At 49.5% G+C, this 20,714-nt stretch overlaps 1 protein-coding gene across 1 annotated transcript in view; it reads right to left on the reverse strand.

The window, feature by feature from the left end:
• LAMA5 (laminin subunit alpha 5) overlaps positions 1-20,374 on the reverse strand; it is a 128,497-nt gene extending 108,123 nt beyond the window's left edge. Inside the window, exons 1-2 of the mRNA XM_038749884.1 lie at positions 20,029-20,374; positions 4,024-4,176 (exon numbers count right to left, since the gene is read on the reverse strand). Coding sequence (XP_038605812.1) covers positions 4,024-4,176; positions 20,029-20,331 — 456 coding nt within the window. The 5' untranslated portion in view covers positions 20,332-20,374. The remainder of the gene's footprint in view (positions 1-4,023; positions 4,177-20,028) is intronic.
• Positions 20,375-20,714: the final 340 nt, after the last annotated feature.

The following is a 20,714-nucleotide window of genomic DNA, read 5'->3' on the forward strand; positions in this document are numbered from 1 at the left end:
CTCGAGTCACTGCAATTTCCTGTCAGCTGATGTACAATCACTCCAGGACCATGCTGCGGGGTTCCCAGGGGAGCAGACCAAGCCAATGTGCAGGGTGATGGAGCCAGGGTCCTCAGGCTGGTCTAGATACCATCTCGGAGCTACCGACCGCACTTCTCCCCAGGCCTGGGCACTCGGCCCCGACAAAAGCAGACTAGAAGGGTTAAAAAAGAGTGCAGTGCACTTGTTTGGATTTCTTTCTTACTGCCAAACCCGAATCTCCACCTGGCACCAGGAATCCAACTGCACTTTCTCCGCTCTGTTCCCATCACCAAATACAGCCATGTCAGAGCCTGGGCTCAACTGGCCTGGCCCCAGAGACACGGACAGCGGCGGGGGGGGGGGAGGTTTATTCCAAAGTCCTCACCCTAGTGCACACAGCCCCACATACCCACCCAGACATGCTCCCTTCCCCCAACTGCACACCAGTTCACATTACACACACACACACACACACACACACACCCCAACCCCACCCCCCCTTGAACATCTCTCCCAGCTCCCCAGGCGCACCCCTGAACAGGCACACATGCCACCACCCCCCCAACTACTGCACACACCGATCTAAGCAATTTACCTATTTTAAGATTAACCCACTGTGCCCATCTGGAGGCCACAATCCTGCTCCACCAGGGCCTCAGGGCCTCTTTCCTACAGCCCTGCCAGTCCCGTCTGCCCTTCCTTCCAGTTCACTTGTTGCAACTTGAAGTTGCTCTGAGCCCGGAGCAGCCTAGGGAGGAGGAGGTGAAGGAGAGCAGCCCATCTCAGACCCCGCGCTGTGAGGCCCAAAGGTTAATCAGCCCCTGCCCAGAACTGAATTCCCAACCAGCCTCCAGACTCCCACCAGCAGCGAGGCCTCATTTGGCTCAGATACAACAGAAGGAGGGGGCAGGGGAACACAGGAGACTGGACCACCCCCAACCGTGCCGGCTTTGAGGTCGCTGAGTGAGCTGGCCAGAGAGCCAGCTAAAGACTGCAGATGAAACAGGGAAGGCCTCTCCGAAGGAGGAAAAAGGCCAGGACCCCCTGTCCTGCACAGTTCATGTACTTTATATTCATGTCTGTCTCACCCTCTAGACTGTAAGCTCACTATGGGCCGGAAATATGTCCGTTTATTGTTATAGTATACTCTCCCAAGCACTTAGTAAGCCAAGTCAAGCGAGAAGCAGCATGGCTCACTGGAAAGAGCACGGGCTTGGGAGTCCGAGGTCATGGGTTCTAATCCTGGCTCTGCCGCTTGTCAACTGTGTGACCTTGGGCAAGTCACTTCTGTGCCTCAGTTACCTCATCTGTAAAATGGGGATGAAGACTATGAGCCCTACGTGGGACAACCTATTACCTTGTATCTACCCCAGCACTTAGAACAGTGCTTGGCACATAGTAAGCGCTTAACAAATACCAACATTATTATTGGAAGTAGTGGTACAGTGCTCTGCACCCAGTAAGCACTCCATAAATATGACTGACAATGAATGAATGCACAGGAATGACTTCCCTGAGGCTCTGACTCCTTCCTCACAGGTGCTCCCAGCCAGTCCCTCAGCCAGGCCCCTCGAAGTCCTCACCTGCCTCACTCTGGCTCCCAACAGGTATGTCAGGAATTTCCGCCCCAGTCCTGCCAACCGGGGGAAGCCAGACAGCCAGGTAACAGCAGCATTTCTTCCAATCCCCTCACTTTCAGCCCCTCCTCAATGCCAGCCCCAGACCACTTCACCACAGGCTACCCCAGCAGCCAATTTTGGCGGGGTGGGGGAGGAGAAGACATGGGGAGGGGAGTGGGGAAAGAGAAAATCCAGGGAGAAAAGTAAACATGGTTCAGAATCGGAGGCACCTTCACCTTCTGGATCAACAATGCTCTCCACCTAAGGATCTCAAAATCCTATAGTTTCCCAAAAATCACATGTCCCTGTTGAGTTGAAAATTGTGAGGTCCAAATCGGCAAAGCGGAGGTTCTACATTCCCCATGAGGTGGAGAGTTCTTGTGGAAAGAACATGGGACTAGGAGTCAGGAGACCTGGGTTCAAATCCTGGCCCTGCCACTTGCCTGCTGGGTAACCTTAGACAAATTACTTGACTTCTCTGTGCATCATCTTCCTCACCTGTAAACTGGGGGGATTCAATTCCTGTTCTCCCCACCTCCCCAGCCCCCTCCAGACTGTGAGTCCCATATGGGACCAGGGCTGTGGCTAATCTGACTTAACAAGGCCCTTGGCACATAGAAAACACTTAACAAATACCACAATTATTACTAGCCCAAGAGGAAAACTGCAAGGATGGGAGTCAGAAGACTTGCGTCCCAGTCCCTATTCAGATCACAGGCCTTGAGCAAGTAACTTAACTGATCTGTACAATGAGGCAATAACTCCTGCCTCCCAGGGATATGGTGCAGATAAATTCTTCCTGAGAGTCCACGCATAGAGACCTCATTATTGTAAATGGACTTTTAAGAAACCTTTCAAGGCTCTTTCCTGCAAGCGGTCCCTGGGGCCCCCCTCAATCTCCACTTCAAAGACTCCCTTGTCCCCTTGAGGGGAGTGATAAAGGTAGCATTAACTGAGACCCTACAATGGTACAGAGCAGGGCACACCAAAGAAAAAGAACAATCCCTGTCCTCCAGGAGCTTACAAACTCATGGGGCAAAATATTTGATTATTCAGTAGGTCAAAGGGTAAAACCACAGCTACAAATGAAAAGCAAAAGCAGGCAATGAGAATAGAGGGACACAGAGATCCCAAGCTGCAGGGTAATACATCATCACCCTAACCTCCAGTCCCTGGCGGAGTGGGGCAAACAGTGACAAGAGGAAAGGACTACCTACAATGCAGAGGGGGCAAAAACGGTGCAGATCAGTGGCAACGTGAATTAGAAGTCCAGGAGAGCAAGTGTTCACCTAGCTGAATTCCACATCACAGGCCGTCCTCTGCTCTTATCTTGCCTGCCTCTCTCTCACCTAGCCCTTGGAGACCCAGACTTCCTATCAGCCACTTCAGCAGGAAGTGTTCCCCACATTGTGTGGGGACAGGCAGCGGTTTGCACCTTCTGCTCTCCAGCCCCAAGCAGTTAAATGAATTCCAGGCAGCCCCAGGGCCTGGCAGGGCACCTCTGGGGTCAGGACCTGAGCACCAGCAGGCTGAGCCCACACTCTTCTGTCAACCCCGACCACCCAGGAAGCACTACTCAGGCAGGCAGAAACAAAAATAGCTTCTCACTTGCTCTACAGGCTCAGAGATTAACTTAGCCAGAACTGGGATCGCCCCAGGCCCAGAACCCGGGGTCACTCTCCAAGGGGGAGATGGTGGGAGAGGTGACATGGGTAAAGAAGAGTCCTGCTACACCCACAGGATAAATGGCATCAGAGCCCGACGGACAAACTGGGCTCTGGCATGCAAACCAGAGTTGGCAGAAACTCTGGGGGACTGCTCGGCGTGCTCCAGGGGCCTCTTTCTCCATTTCGGGTTCCCCACCCCTCCACCTCAGCCTTTCCAGAGGTGAGAGGTTGGAGACAACATCCCCAGGGGCAGACTGGGCTTGGAAAAATACCAGCTAGAAGATGCTTCACATGCAGCAGGGAGGTGATAAGGGAATGCTAAATTCCTCCGTAGGTCAATGCTAAATACTTGACAATCCATAAAGCGGAATTCTAGTTACTAAGGAGCAGCAAGGGGCAGGGGCCGGATACTGGGTAAGACTAACTCTGAACAAGCTCCCAAAACCCTGACTGAGCAAGAGGGAAGAACCCCCACTTACCCACCTCCTTAATTCATAGTCTGTGAGCCCCTACAGGGATAGGGCCCATGACTAATTCCAGTGTCTACTCTTTACCAGGGTTCAGTATAGTGGTTTGCACATGACTGATGCTTAATAAATACTATCGCTACTACACAAGGCGAGAGCCCTGGCCTGTGTTGGAGATCGAGACCCCCAGGTGAATGGACCCAGTTGTCCACATCCTTTGATGTGGACGCTAGGAGAGCAGGCTCCTACCTGTCCCAGGTCCAAGGTGACATTGATTTCATTGTACTCCAGGCCGCGGGACAGCGGGGGGCTCTGCCACCAGCGCTCCGTTCCATCGATGGCATTGGTGACCGGGTGGGCTTTGTTGCTGTTGGCCGCTGTGCAGATGTCGCAGTACTGGCCCTGGCAGAGGAAAGAGAGTGTGGGATCAAATGGGGCTACTCGGACAGGTGCTGCTGAGAAAGATACACACACACAAGCACACACCACCAGTCCTTACCCCCTCTTCCCCCATCAATCCAAAAGTTTACATCCAGCATAATGCTCCTAGTTACCAGATTGGTAAGGAGACCCTCACCCACTGCCATAAGTTACTTGGTCCAAATGACAGGGAAAGGATTTTAGTACTGGGGACCATGTGGGAAAGGAAAGCAGGTTTGGAAAACTTGTCACTGAGCTGGCAAGTTCCTAGTCTGTGGTAGTTCCTAGTTTGTGGTTGCAAGGCTGTGGGTATTTGTTTTGGCCAAGGAAATGTGACATCGGGGATTCTGTTCCACCTGTTCTTCCAAGAGGCTCTTCACCACTCAAACCCACCCTCTATCCTCCAGTGCCAGCTTCAGATATTTGGCCACCTGAGGCAGGGAAAGAATTGCCACCCTCTCAGTGTGGCCTAGTGAAAAAAAACATAGGACTGAGCATCAGGAAACTTCGTTTCTGATCCCAGTTCTGCCTCCTGCCCACTTTGTGTCCTCAGGCAAGTCACTTAACTTTTCTGTGCCTTGGTTACCTCATCTGTAAAATGGAGATTAAGTGTCCATTCTCCCACTCTCTTAGGCAGTGAGCCTCATGTAGGATAAGGACTGAAGTAGCATGGCCTTGTTCATTCATTTATCATTCATTCAGTTGTACTTATTGAGTTTACCGTGTGCAGAGCACTGTGCTTGGGAGAATACAATATAAACCAACAGACACATTCCTGCCCACAATGAGCTCAGAGTCTAGTGGAGAGAGCATGGGCTAGGAATCAGAAGGACCTGGGTTCTAATCTCAGCTCTGTCACTTGTCTACTGGGTTAGTTTGGGCAAGTCACCTAACTTCTCTGTGCCTCAGTTACCTCATCTGTAAAATGGGGATTAAAAGTGTGAAATCCATGCGGGATCCACTGTTGTCCAACTTGAATAGCACTTAGTACAGTGCCTGGCACATAGTAAGCGATTAACAAGTAGTATAAAAAAAGAACTAGATTTGATCCAGTTGTATTGCATCTATCCCAGTGCTTGGTATACCACTACCAATCATTACCGGAAATTATTATTATTACTATTGCAGAAAACATCAACATGTTATGGCAACCGTACATACAGTGTAACATATTGATGGCAGGTGGAAGCCTGCTGGAACTCCCAAATCTAGAACACATCTATGTTTTAGAGGGTACTTGGGGGGGCACCCCTGACTCATCCCACTGCATCAGAGCCACCATGTTCTCTCAGGTCCCTGTTAACCAGGGCATCACTTCTGCCTCTGATGAACGGCTTCCCCAACTGGTCAGTGTCCCTGGGGCCAATTCTAAAGTCAACCCTGACCCCTAGCAACCTCCAGTGTTCCGTTTCCTTGGCTCACCTCTGGCTAAAACTAAGCCACGATAATACCCTCATGTGGCTTTCACCTCCAGCAGGCAGGTAAAAAAGAGCTCATCTGTCTACCTGCTTAAGATAGCCAGAGGAACTAAATCCAGACACTGCCGCCCCACTGCCCGGCCAACATCGTGCAACAGAGGAAAGACAAGAGCCTTGACCAAAAAAAACAGAAAAAAACCCAAAAACAAAGGCATACAGAGGTAAGTGGAGGTATGGGACTGAGCAGGGAAATCAGTTTTCAAACTCTTTTCAAATGGTCTGATGATGTGGATCAGTTCTCCTCCCATTGCAGGAAGACTATTTTACTTGTACATGTTTACTATTCTATTCATTTTATTTTGTTAATATGTTTTGTTTTGTTTGTCTCCCCCTTCTAGACTGTGAGCCCGCTGTTGGGTAGGGACCGTCTCTATATGTTGCCAACTTGTACTTCCCAAGCACTTACAGTGTTCTGCACACAGTAAGCGCTCAATAAATACGATTGATTGAATGAATGAATGACTCAGCTCTGCCCTGGGCGATTCACCTGCCTGGCCAAATTACAGAAGCTTCTCCCTAAGGGTCCCTGGTCAAATGCCCAAATGGCTAGACTCCCTGCCTCTTGGGATACAGGTAAGGATGCTGAAACTCAACCTGGCCTGATAAAACTACAGATTTCACAGATGCCCATGGGCCTATCCTCTTTGAAGTACAAGGTTTCCGTCTGGAAAACTGAGGTGCATTTCCCCAGTACATGCCCACCAGAGTAAAGGAAAGGGTTTGTAACCTGCTGAGGGCCCGCCTGATTTAGTAACTGCAGAGCAGGAAGTATAATGTGTGTGAATAGAAAGTGACAGACCACAGAGTCCATCCGCTTTCCTGGAACCAATTTTTATTTGGTGTGTTGGATTCAACAGCAGACCTTTCTGGACAGATACTTCCACTCCTCAGTTTCAGTCCTCTCAGGCCTGGTTAATCTAAAAGCCCAGGGATCTAGCAAATGATTAGGCTCTTGGATACCTTCATCGGTTGACTTCATCTGTCCAGGAAGACAGCTAAACTGTTTATCCCAAGGACAGTCCCTCTTCGAAAAGGGCAGCAGGGAAATATAGGGTAACTTGGGAAAGCTGTTTATCCAGCTGGCTGCAGTTGGATTTTAATATTATACCAGACACCTAACCTTCAACCTATCTTTCTAAACTTCCGTGCTTAACCCACCATCAATCCTATCTCAATCCCCTCTGGGTGACAGTAAAGCCTTCATCCTGTTGGTGAATGGGGATTACAATTTTCAAAGGGAGACAAGAATTCTCACTAGATTCCAGATCAAAAGACTGTTAAATCCCACGTGGAAAAATCCTCAGGATTCTTCCTCAGACACACTCTCGTTGTTATTACAAGGCACCTCGGGCAGCTAATCATTGCTAAAAAAGAAGAAACTGGAAGCCACTCAAAACTAAACCCTAAGAGGCCCATTGATGCCAATTTTCCTCAACTACTGGAACACTGCTCTGCAGACGACTGGAGGAGGGCCCAGAGGGGCTGGGCTGGGTTCCTAGGTTGGCTACCACACCTGAGCTGTGCTTTAACAGCTTTGAAGCAGTGTGGCCTAGTAGACAGAGCACGGGCCTGGGTGTCAGAATGATCTGGTTTCTAATGCTGGCCCTACCACTGGTCTACTGTATGGCCTTAACTGCTCTGTGCCTCAGTTACCTCATCTTTAAAAAGGAGATTAAGACTGTGAGCCCCATGTGGGACATAGACTGTGTCCAACCTGATTAGCTGGTATCTACCCCAGCACTCAGACTAGTGTTTGGCACATAGTGCTTAAATACTATTAAAAAAAAACCAAACCCAGACAACTTACTCTTAGGTTGGAGTTACAAAGAATTGTGGGCCAAGGGGACTTTAAGGTCCAATACCAGGCACCTTCAAAATTACTACTACTAATTTGTTTAGGGCATACTCTGTGCCAAGAACTGTGCTAAGTGTTGGGGAAGGTACAAGGGAGTCAGGTTGGACACAGTCCCTGTCACAAATGGGCTCACAGCCTAAGGGGGAAGGATACCAGGTATTGAACCCCCAATATACTGCTGAGAAGCAATACAGAGAAGTTACTTGCCCAAGGTCACACAATAGGAAAGTGATTGATCTGGGATGATATACCACTGACACTTCAGATCGGCTCATTAGGGGCTTCTCAGTTGCTCCCAAAGTGCTACAACGCTTTTTTGTAAAGCGCAAGATGATTGAACTGAGCTCCAACTTCCAGAGCAGGTTTTCTGCCATCAGGAGAACCAAGAACTTGTCAACTATCCTCTCCTTGAGTCCCCTTCGCCCCTCTTCCACACAATCTGGTGGGTGGGGCAGAAAATGCCAACCAAGGTGAGCAAAGGGAGTGAGTTAAAAGTAAGAAGTGTACTGCTGAAACAAGAGGAGAGGAAAAAGCCAGCAATCCCAAGAAGCATAAAGCTCCAGGTATCAGGATGAGATCTGAGAACAGTGTGAGGGAGGAGGGGTTGAATGAGGTAACCATACCTGTCTGGGCAACACAAAAGAGCAGAGATTAGAAATGTTTTCAAGGCAATTGTCAGAAAAGATCAAAAAAAGAGGGCCAACGCACTCAAATTTTGTAGTCTTGTGAAATAATAATAATAACGGTACTTGTTAAGTGCTTACTATGTGCCAAGCACTGTTCTAAGTGCTGGGGGAGATAGGAGGTCATCAGGTTGTCCCACATGGGGCTGTCTTCATCCTCATTTTACAGATGAGGGAACTGAGGCCCAGAGAAGTGCAGTGACTTGCCCAAGGTCACACAGCAGACAAGTGGCGGAGTCAGAATTAGAACCCATGACAGCTGACTCACAAGCCTGGGCTCTTTCCACTAAGCCACGCTGCTTCTCATAAACACAAGCCCCATCCACCCTGATGGAAACTGGGAAGGAGAGCAGGGTCTATGATCCAGTCAGTATCTTTTCCCAACAATCTTCAGTTTTGTAAACAGGGTTTGTCTAACAGTCAATGGCTGTACATGTGGGAGCGAAGGAAGAAATACAGACTTCTGGTCTACTTCTCCCAATCAGACCCAGATTGGGAAGTTTTCAGTGTTACAGTGGAGCTGGGAGAGTGAAGCAGCTAAGAAAAGCCACTGCAAATAAAGGAAAATGGTCATGGCACCTGCAAGGAGCCAACCTTCTTGGCTGGGAAAAATGTCTAGACTGTGGAGCAAAGAGCCAAGTTAATCAGGTCGGACACAGTCCCTGTTCTTCATGGAGCTCACAGTACCTAAGCGGGAGGGAGAACAGGAGAACTGAAGCACAGAGAAGTTAAGTGACTTGCCAAAACCACATAGCAAGCAACTGGCAGAGTCGGAATTGGAATCCAGGTCCTCTGACTCCGAGGCCCATCCTCTTTCCACTAGGCCATGCTGCATCTCGTGAGCTATGCCCTGCCCAAGGCACTGATGGGCATGCCAAAGGGGCGCTGAAAGGAATTCTGTTTTCCTTTTTCCAGTCAAGGGATAATTGATCAATTGTATTTACTGAGCACTTACTGTGAGCAGAGCACTGTACTAAGAGCTCCCTCCCTAAGAACTCCTCCCTCCAAGTGGCTGGAGGGAGGCATTCATTCATTCAATCGTATTTATTGAGCGCTTACTGTCTGCAGAGCACTGTACTAAGCACTTGGGAAGTACAAGCTGGCAACATTTAGAGACGGTCCCTACCCAACAAGGGGCTCACAGTCTAGAGAGGGGAGACAGACAACAAAACAAAACATGTGGACAGGTGTCAAGTCCTCAGAATAGAATTAAAGCTAAATGCACATCATTAACAAAATAAATAGAATAGTAAATATGTACAAGTAAAATAGAGTAATAAATCTGTACAAACATATATACAGGTGCTGTGGGGAGGGGAAGGAGGTAGGGCGGGGGTGATGGGGAAGAGGAGAGGAAAAAGGGGGCTCAGTCTGGGAAGGCCTCTTGGAGGAGGGTTGAGCTCTCAGTAGGTCTTTGAAAGGAGGAAGAGAGCTAGCTTGGCGGATGTGTGGAGGGAGGGCACTCCAGGCCAGGGGGAGGACGTGGGCCGGGGGTCGACGGCGGGACAGGAGAGGACGAGGTAAAGTGAGGAGGTACTGTGAGTTCTCTACAGCTGCAGTAGTCTCACAAAGGGTAGCAACCTGCACCCAAGCAATCAGCAACACAGTCAAGAAATAATGAACTTAAGCAATGCCAGAGGCCAAGAAGTTCAGCAAATGCAACTTTCAGGGGCAAAGGCCACTGCCCTCTACCATCTATCTTCCTTCCTGGGGCAATTGGGACCTTTGTAATTTCCAGGCAGTCTGACCCCAACCCTCCTGGGCTCCTTTCCTCCCACTCCAAACTGTTCCCCCGGGCACACTCCCTGAGGTCCTTGGTACAGGAACATTTTGGGAGCTGAAACGCTGAGCTGAGCACTTCTGCCAGAGGCGCCTGAGCGGACCAGAGGCGATAAGAACTTCCCCTCATTGTGCTTTTCGCCTCTTGGCGGGATGCTCCCTCCAGGCTTGGAGCACAAGGAAGCTTGCTTGTTCAGCTCCAGAGAACTTGTCTTCCGCCCCACTGGGGAAATCCTGATATTTTATTCCTACCTTCAGCCCTTTCCGCACCTTCACCCCACTCCAAATCCCCATGGTCCCTCCTCCCGGCTGCAGTTCACCAGGCAAATCTAATGGCAGAGGAAACAAGGACTCTGGGCTGGATATAAAATTGGGCTGTTGGACTTTTGCAGGGGCCAGAATCCGGTATCACATGCCCCAGGGCTTTAACTCCCCGTGTTTCTCGTATCCACCAGCACTGTACTATTACACTGCTGACTAAGGTCTCTGGGACCCCAAGGTGGAACCAGGAATGCCTTTGAATTGTAACTCAACAGGATTTTACCTGTTAAAGGTTCCAAACTCGGGTTTAAATCATAAATACAATGGTAGCTGGGAAAGTCGGCTAAAAAGAGAAGATTTCAGTAAAAAGAGACGGCAATTCACGGACTAAGATGAAACAAAAAGCCCCTCACAATCACTGCCACTGCATTTCTTCCCGACAATTCTCTTATCATTCTGTCTGATTAACCTTGCCTGGGGAAACTTCAAAGAGGGACAATGGGCCTTTTATTCACTGGGGGAAGCTCGGAAGTGGTAGCCCTCGGGGCTAAAAGGTAAGTCCCCCGCTCTAGTGTTGGGAAGCTAGTCTGTGAAAGGACAGCCCTACCTCCAAGCCAGAGAATCCCACAGTAATGAACTCTTTGAGATCCCCCCCCCCGCCCCTTATACTTTCTTTTGAATCAGTTTGGGGTGTTAGCCACTAACTTCTGTTCATTCATCCTTATGTGTCCGTCACCCTCCTTTAAATTGAAATGTGTCAATGTTTCCCTGCCCCCAGGGTTTAGAACAGAGCTTTGCACATGGAAGGTACTTAATAAATACAATTCCTCATCTTTGATTAGTTTTGGCCACTGTTTCTGCCGGATTTGAATTCTCAGAGACGAGCATTTGTGATCACTCACAACCCAAGGCTTTCTCCTTCACCACACTTTCTGGAATGAGGCGGCGGCAAATTGAAAGTAGCAAGTAGCAGACACAAAATTAATCCAGAGAAGGTGACTGGAGGGGAAGAGGACAGACACCCTCAGCCATTTCAGGATTTTAAATTGAACGCTTCCCCTCCGTGAGCCTCAACCCTGCTCACTGTTTTTGTCATTCAAGGGAATGACCAGAACTCTGACCTTACCTTTCAGGCAACCTCCCCCTCCTCCCTCCCTCTAACCCCTAGTTCTTCAGGGTGAAGGGAACCAAGAGAATGTCCTTTTCAAAGACACAGGAGCCCAGATCTGAAGAGGGAGGACACTGGAGAAGTCATACAAGTCCAAGACATCAATAAATAAGCTCAGACGGGCCTTCCCCCAACCTGGCCAAGATGTTCAATACAAGTGCAGCCCTGAGAGCATCATCACAAGCTGTGTTCCATGGCTTACCAGATTCTCCCATACACAGAAACTTAGTGGACAGCTAAATGGCACAGTTGAAATTTACAATGGATGTTTGTCAAATGAAAATTCTTCCACAAATAATCAATTGCATTTATTGAGCACTTACTGTGTATACAGCATTGTACTAAGTGCTTGGGCGAGTATAACTCTTGTATTGCATTCTCCCGAGCGCTTATACAATGTTCTGCACCCAATATGTGCTCAATAAATAAGACTGATACAACAGAGCTGTTAGAAAGATTCCCTGCCTGCAAGGAGTTTACAGTCTATTGGGGAAGACAGACATTAAAATAAATTACAAATATGTACATTTAGAGAAGCAACGTGGCTCAGTGGGAAGAGCACAGGCTTTGGAGTCAGAGGTCATGGGTTCAAATCCTGACTCCACCAATTGTCAGCTGTGTGACTGGGCAAGTCACTTAACTTCTTTGTGCCTCAGTTACCTCATCTGTAAAATGTGGATGAAGACTGTGAGCCCCCCCCTCCCCACCGTGAGACAACCTGATCACCTTGTAACCTTCCCAGCGCTTAGAACAGTGCATAGTAAGTGCTTAATAAATGCCATTATTTTTATTATTATTACATAAGTGCTGCAGGCTGAGGGAGGGGTGAGTAAATCAAAGTGCAAGGTCAACTGCAGAAGGGAGATGGAGTAGGGGAAATGAGGGCTCAGAGAGGAAGGCCAATTGGAGGAAATGTGATTTTAATAAGGCTTTGAAGATGGGGAGAGTGATAGTTTCCAGTCGGATATGAGGGGGAAGTTCCAGGCCAGAGATAGGACTTGGGCAAGAGGGTCCGCTGTGATTGTGATCAAGATACCGGGAGGAGGTTGGTGTTAAACGAGCCCGGTGATGGGAAAATCAGCAGGTATGGTAATGAATTACCCTTCTACTATCCTAGGAATCTTTTAAAATGAAAAAGGAAGTGGGGTCTGGCTTCTTGGTGCAATTGCAGTTTTTTTTTTTACTTTGATATGCAGGGGTTGGGAACTGAGAGAAGAGGGAGGGAGTGGGGAGAGGGGGAGAGGAGTGAATTCCCTCCTTAGTAAATCTTTGCTTTGGTTTGGGGCTCAGACTTTATAATGGAGTAGGAGGCTTGTAAAGCCCCCAAGCCTAGTCTCTGCCAAATCCATACTCAGAGTTGGGAGACGAGAGGAAGCCTTCATGCTAAGATTACATTGTAAAATTCTGACATTTGAGCCGGCCGCCAGCCAGGATGAGAGGATGTGAGGTTGGTAGCCTGGTCTACAGTTTCATCCTAAAGGGACACAGGATCCCCAGCCTTTAAAGACTCCTAACCTAGTGTGCCTAAATGGGGTTCATCTTTAACCCTTTGAGTGAAAACACAAGGACTCCCACAAACCCTTACCAAAAGATGGAAGAGCACACTGAGGGGAAAAAAAATAAGGGGCAGCCCAGCTTCCAAACCCACTCAGCCACTCCTGCAGAGTTCCTCAGGCAGGGCCGCCTCAAATAAGACTAATCTGCCCTTAAGAACTCCACATGGGCCTTCCTTAACTCTGCCCTTCATTCAAGCACAATCCAACCTTTACATTCATGAAACCCATCCTTATACTCAACCTAAATCCCCCAAGGTGCAACTTAAGCCTGTTTCCACTTGTTTTTGACCCTTCTCCCTCCAAACCAGAAAGCCCCTCCCCTCTGCCCACAGCTCTAGGTGAACCTCCAGGGATGACAATGGATCTGATGGGCTGCAGATTTTACCCCAGAAATCAACCTCTTTTCAATCGATTAGAAGGTGAATGTCCCCCGATTTAACCCTTTCATCCCCTGCAGAAAATGAAGAGGGGGGGCAGGAGAGGGAGAAGGAAGCATGGTACCCCCAGGGACACTGATGGGGAGGGGGTGTCCCCATCTCCCAGCCCTCGGGCTCCCGCCCCTGTCCTCCCTCTCCCCAATCCCCCTCGACCCGAGCTCACCCGCCGGTCTCCCGCGTCCCCCGTGCACTATCACACCTTATCTTAAGCGCTTAGTACAGTGCTCTGCACACAGTAAGCGCTCAATAAATACGATTGATTGATTGATCTTTACACTCGGTTCCTCTCCCTTCCTGCATTTTTAGCGAACGTCTCTCCGGCTAGGTTGCAACCTCTCTGAGAGCAGGGATCGTTTCTACTAACGATTCATTCATTCAATCGTATTTATTGGGCGCTTACTTTGTGCAGAGAACTATACTACGCCCTTGGAAAGTACAATTCAGCAGCAGAGACAATCCCTACCCACAACGGGCTCACAGTCTAGAAGCGGGGATTGCACTCCCCCGAGAGCTCAGTTCAGTGCTGGAGAGAGAGCGGGCCCTCAATTAGTGCATTCAATCCTATTTATTGAGCGGTTACTGTGTGCAGACCACTCTACTAAGCGCATGGAAAGTACAATTCAGCAACAAACGGACAATTCTTGATCACAACGGGCTCACAGAATAGAAAGCAGAAGCTGAGAAGGAGCGTGGCTTAGAAACAAAAGCACAGGCTTGGGAGTCAGAGGACGTGGGTTCTAATCCTGGTTCCGCTACTCGTCTGCTGTGTGACCTTAGGCAAGTCACTTCACTTCTCGGTGCCTCAGTTACCTCATCTGTAAAAGGCGGTTAAGGCTGTGAGCCCCACTGTTGACAACCTGATTACCTTGTATCTACCCCAGCACTTAGAACAGTGCTTGGCATATAGTAACCACTTAAATATCATTAAGGGGGGATTGCACTCCCCTGAGTGTTGTTTTTTGTTTTTTTTAATGGCATTTATTAAGCACTTACTATGTGTAAAGCACTGTTCTAAGCACTGGGGAGGTTACAAGGTAATCAGGTTGTCCCACTGGGGGCTCACAGTCTTAATCCCCATTTTACAGATGAGGTAACTGCGGCACAGAGAAGTTAAGTGACTTGCCCAAAGTCACACAGCTGTCAATTGGTGGGGCTGGGATCTGAACCCATGACCTCTGACTCCAAAGCCCCTGCTCTTTCCACTGAGCCACGCTGCTTCTCAGTTCAGTGCTGGGGGCAGAGCGGGCACTCAGTAAGTGTTATCAATCGCTTGAGTCCCCCTCAGTCTCGGCAGGGGAAACAATAATAATGATGGCACTTGTTAAGCACTTACTATGTGCTTAACACATTCTAAGCACAATTCTAAGAACTGGGGGGGGCTACATGGTAATCAGGTAATCAGGTGGGGCTCCCAGTCTTAATCCCCATTTTACAGATGAGGGAATTGAGACCCAGAGAAGTAAAGTGACTGGCCCAAAGTCACACAGCTGACAAGTGATAGAGGCGGGACAGAGGGGAAATGTCCCCTCCACGACGCCAGCCTTCTACTGCTCTCGGGCAGAGATCCCGGGGGGTGCACGGAAATGCCACCAAGTGCAAAGCTGGTGAGGCCATTAACCCACCGAGCCAGGACCCAGGCGCCTAGGGCGGCCAGAGTAGAATAATAATGATAATAATAATGCTGATGATATTTGTTAAGCACTTCCTATGTGCCAAGCACTGTTCTAAGAGCTGGGGAAGGTACATGGTAATCACGTTGTCCCACGTGGGGCTCACAGTCATTCCCCATTTTACAGGTGAGGTAACAGGCACAGAGAATAATAATAACGATACTGATGGCATTTGTTAAGCGTTTACTATGTCCCAAGTAGTGTTCTAAGAACTGGGGAAGATACAAGGTAATTAGGTTGCCCCACGTGGGGCTTGCAGTCTTAATCCCCATTTTACAATTGAAATAACTGAGGCGCAGAAAATAATAATGATGGCATTTGTTAGGTGCTTACTATGTGCCAAGTACTGTTCTAAGCACTGGGGAAGATACCAGTTAATTAGGTTGTCCCACGTGGGGCTCGCAGTCTTAACCCCTATTTTACTGATGAAGGAACTACGGCCCAGTGAAGTGACTTGCCCAAGGTCACACGGCTGACAAGTGGAGGAGTCGGAATTAGAACCCATGACCTGTGACTTCAAACCCGGGCTCTTTTCCTCTGAGCCACGCCGGGGGTGATTTCTGACCTCTCCCGGCTTCATCCTCTACACGGTCCTGGGGGCACGGGTCGAGGCGGGAGAGATAGGAATAATGATGATGATAGTATTTGTTAAGCGCTTACTAATATCAACAATTATGGCATTTGTTATGTGCTTACTATGTGCCAAGCACTGTTCTAAGCACTGGGGAGGATACAAGGTGATCAGGTTGTCCCACGTGGGGCTCATAGTCTTCATCCCCATTTTACAGATGAGGGAACTGAGGCACAGAGAAGTGAAGTGACTTGCCCAAAGTCACACAGCTGACAATTGGCGGGGCCGGCATTTGAACCCATGACCTCTGACTCCTAAGTCCGTGCTCCTTCCACTGAGCCATGCTCCTTCTCCTGATAATAATAATAATGGCATTTACTAAGCGCTATGTGCAAAGCACTGTTCTAAGCGTTGGAGTGTTACAAGGTGATCAGAATTTCCCACGTGGGGCTCAGTCTTCACCCCCATTTTACAGATGAGGGAACTGAGGCACGGAGAAGTGAAGTGACTTGCTCAAAGTCACACAGCTGCTGACAATTGGCGGAGCTGGGATTTGAACCCACGACCTCTGACTCCCACAACCTCTGACTCCCAAGTCCGTGCTCTTTCCACTGAGCCACGCTCCTAATAATAATAATAATAATAATAATGGCATTTACTAAGCGCTTACTATGTGCAAAGCACTGGGGGAGTTACAACGTGATCAGAATTTCCCACGTGGGGCTCACAGTCTTCACCCCCATTTTACTGATGAGGGAACTGAGGCACGGAGAAGTGAAGTGACTTGCCCTAAGTCACACAGCTGCTGACAGTTGGTGGGGCCGGGATTTGAACCCACGACCTCTGACTCCCAAGTCCGCGCTCTTTCCACTGAGCCATGCCCCTTCTCCTAATAATAATAATGGCATTTATTAAGTGCTTGCTATGTGCAAAGCACTGGGGGAGTTACAAGGTGATCAGAATTTCCCACGTGGGGCTCGAATTTCCCACGTGGGGCTCACAGTCTTCATCCCCGTTTTACAGATGAGGGAACTGGGGCACGGAGAAGTAAAGTGACTTGCCCAAAGTCACACAGCTGCTGACAGTTGGCAGAGCCGGGATTTGAACCCACGACCTCTGACTCCCGAGCCCGTGCTCTTCCCATTGAGCACACCGCTTCTCAATCAATCGTATTTATTGAGCGCTTAATGTGTGCAGGGCACTGTACTTAGCGCTTGGGAAGTACAAGTTGGCAACATATAGAGACGGTCCCTACCTAACAGTGGGCTCACAGTACATGCTAACAAAATAAAACAAATAGAATAGATATGTACAAGATAAATAGAGTAATAAATATGTACAAACATATATACATATATACAGGTGCGGGGGGCGGAGGGAGAGGGGGACGAGGGGGAGCATAGCCCATATATGTTGCCAACTTGTTCTTCCCAAGCGCTTAGTCCAGTGCTCTGCACACAGTAAGCAGAGATGATAAGCAGCGTGGCTCACTGGAAAGAGCCCGGGCTTTGGAGTCAGAGGTCATGGGTTCAAATCCCGGCTCCGCCAATTGTCAGCTGGGTGACTTTGGGCAAGTCACTTAACTTCTCTGGGCCTCAGTTCCCTCATCTGTAAAATAGGGGTGAAGACTGTGAGCCCCAGGTGGGACCACCAGATCACCTTGTATCCTCCCCATCATCACCAATCGTATTTATTGAGCGCTTACTATGTGCAGAACACTGTACTAAGCGCTTGGGAAGTACAAATTGGCAACATCATCAATCGTATTTATTGAGCGCTGTGTGCAGAGCACTGTACTAAGCGCTTGGGAAATACAAATTGGCAACATATAGAGACAGACCCTACCCAACAGTGGGCTCACAGTCTCACTGTACCTCGTTCTCGCCTGTCCTGCCATCGACCCCCGGCCCACGTCATCCCCCGGGCCTGGAATGCCCTCCCTCTGCCCATCCGCCAAGCTAGCTCTCTTCCTCCCTTCAAGGCCCTGCTGAGAGCTCACCTCCTCCAGGAGGCCTTCCCAGACTGAGCCCCTTCCTTCCTCTCCCCTTGGTCCCCCTCTCCATCCCCCCATCTTACCTCCTTCCCTTCCCCACAGCACCTGTATATATGTATATATGTTTGTACATATTTATTACTCTATTTATTTATTTATTTTACTTGTACATATCTATTCATTTTATTTTGTTAGTATGTTTGGTTTTGTTCTCTGTCTCCCCCTTTTAGACTGCGAACCCACTGTTGGGTAGGGACTGTCTCTCTATGTTGCCAATTTGTACTTCCCAAGCGCTTAGTACAGTGCTCTGCACATAAGTAAGCGCTCAATAAATACGATTGATTGATGGATTAAAAGGGTACAGTGCTCTGCACATAGTAAGCGCTCAATAAATACGACTGATTGATTAAAAGGGGGAGACGGAGAACAAAACCAAACATACTAACATCTAGAGCCAGTCCCTACCCAACAGTGGGCTCACAGTCGAAAAGGGGGAGACAGAGAACAAAACCAAACATACTAACATCTAGAGCCAGTCCCTACCCAACAGTGGGCTCACAGTCGAAAAGGGGGAGACAGAGAACAAAACCAAACATACTAACATCTAGAGACAGTCCCTACCCAACAGTGGGCTCACAGTCGAAAAGGGGGAGAGAACAAAACCTAACATATAGGGACAGTCCCTACCCAACAGTGGGCTCACAGTCGAAAAGGGGGAGACAGAGAACAAAACCAAACATACTACCATATAGAGACAGTCCCTACCCAACAGTGGGCTCACAGTCGAAAAGGGGGAGACAGAGAACAAAACCAAACATACTAACATCTAGAGATAGTCCCTACCCAACAGTGGGCTCACAGTCGAAAAGGAGGAGACAGAGAACAAAACCAAACATACCAACATCTAGAGCCAGTCCCTACCCAACAGTGGGCTCACAGTCGAAAAGGGGGAGACAGAGAACAAAACCAAACATACTAACATCTAGAGACAGTCCCTATCCAACAGTGGGCTCACAGTCGAAAAGGGGGAGACAGAGAACAAAACCAAACATACTAACATCTAGAGACAGTCCCTACCCAACAGTGGGCTCACAGTCGAAAATGGGGAGACAGAGAACAAAACCAAACATACTAACATCTAGAGACAGTCCCTACCCAACAGTGGGCTCACAGTCGAAAAGGGGGAGAGAACAAAACCTAACATATAGGGACAGTCCCTACCCAACAGTGGGCTCACAGTCGAAAAGGGGGAGACAGAGAACAAAACCAAACATACTACCATATAGAGACAGTCCCTACCCAACAGTGGGCTCACAGTCGAAAAGGGGGAGACAGAGAACAAAACCAAACATACTAACATCTAGAGATAGTCCCTACCCAACAGTGGGCTCACAGTCGAAAAGGAGGAGACAGAGAACAAAACCAAACATACCAACATCTAGAGACAGTCCCTACCCAACAGTGGGCTCACAGTCGAAAAGGGGGAGACAGAGAACAAAACAAAACATACTAACATATAGAGACAGTCCCTACCCAACAGTGGGCTCACAGTCGAAAAGGGGGAGACAGAGAACAAAACCAAACATACTAACATCTAGAGACAGTCCCTACCCAACAGTGGGCTCACAGTCGAAAAGGGGGAGACAGAGAACAAAACCAAACATACTAACATCTAGAGACAGTCCCTACCCAACAGTGGGCTCACAGTCGAAAAGGGGGAGAGAACAAAACCTAACATATAGGGACAGTCCCTACCCAACAGTGGGCTCACAGTCGAAAAGGAGGAGACAGAGAACAAAACCAAACATACCAACATCTAGAGACAGTCCCTACCCAACAGTGGGCTCACAGTCGAAAAGGGGGAGACAGAGAACAAAACCAAACATACTAACATATAGGGACAGTCCCTACCCAACAGTGGGCTCACAGTCTAAAAGGGGGAGACAGAGAACAAAACCAAACATACTAACATATAGGGACAGTCCCTACCCAACAGTGGGCTCACAGTCTAAAAGGGGGAGACAGAGAACAAAACCAAACATACATATAGAGACAGTCCCTACCCAACAGTGGGCTCACAGTCGAAAAGGGGGAGACGGAGAACAAAACCAAACATACTAACTAAAAAGAATAGATATGGACAAGTAAAATAAATAGAGTAATAAATATGTACAACCGTATTGGGGAAGGGAAGGAGGTAAGATGGGGGGATGGAGAGGAAGGAAGGGGCTCAGTCTGGGAAGGCCTCCTGGAGGAGGTGCGCTCTCAGTAGGGCCTTGAAGGAAGAGAGATAATAATGTCCTTCTCAAGCGCTTAGTACAGTGCTCTGCACACAGTAAGCGCTCAGTAAGTAGGACTGAATGAATGAACCGCCGGGGCATACCTGGATGGTCTGGTTGGGGTCTCCTCCGGCCACGGGGCCCCCCACCAGCTTACAGTAGAGATCCTCGGTGGGGCGGACGGGGCTGCGCGGGGGCGGCTCCTCGCCGCAGGTGGCCGAGGCGGAGATGCGGGTGCCCTCGGCCAGGTTGAAGTAGGGCGGGTGCAGGCTCAAGTCTCCGGGCCCGCCGGGGCCCGGTTCCCGCTGGCACCGCCCGAGCCCGGACACCAGCAGCAGCAGCAGCAGCAGCAGCGGCAACAAGTGGGAGCCCCCCAGGCTGCAACCGGCGGACGCCTCCCTCGCCATGGAGAAGAAGGGCAGGGCGGGCTCCGAAAAGCAGCGATCCGAGCCTGCCCGCCTTTGCTTTACCGAATCAACCGGAGACGCATCAATCCCACCCGCTCCGCTCCCACCGCCGCAGGCCGGCCGGGCCCGGGGGAGCAGCGGGGGATTCGCGCCGGCGGGCGCTCCCATTGGCCGGCCCCGCGGGAGGGGCGGGGCCCTCGCGCTCCTATTGGCCGGCTCCTCGGGTGGGCCCGCCCCCTTTAACCCTTTCCCCTCCCCCTGGGGGGGCGGACACCTGCCGGGCCGTCCCGGGGACAGCCGGACCGTGGGAAAAGCCCGGCTTTTCTTTGGCGGAGGGGCGGCGTTGCATCATCATCATCATCATCATCAATCGTATTTATTGA

The sequence above is a fragment of the Tachyglossus aculeatus genome, chromosome 8 (genome assembly GCF_015852505.1).
Source record: "Tachyglossus aculeatus isolate mTacAcu1 chromosome 8, mTacAcu1.pri, whole genome shotgun sequence".
Classification (NCBI taxonomy): Eukaryota; Metazoa; Chordata; class Mammalia; order Monotremata; family Tachyglossidae; genus Tachyglossus; species Tachyglossus aculeatus.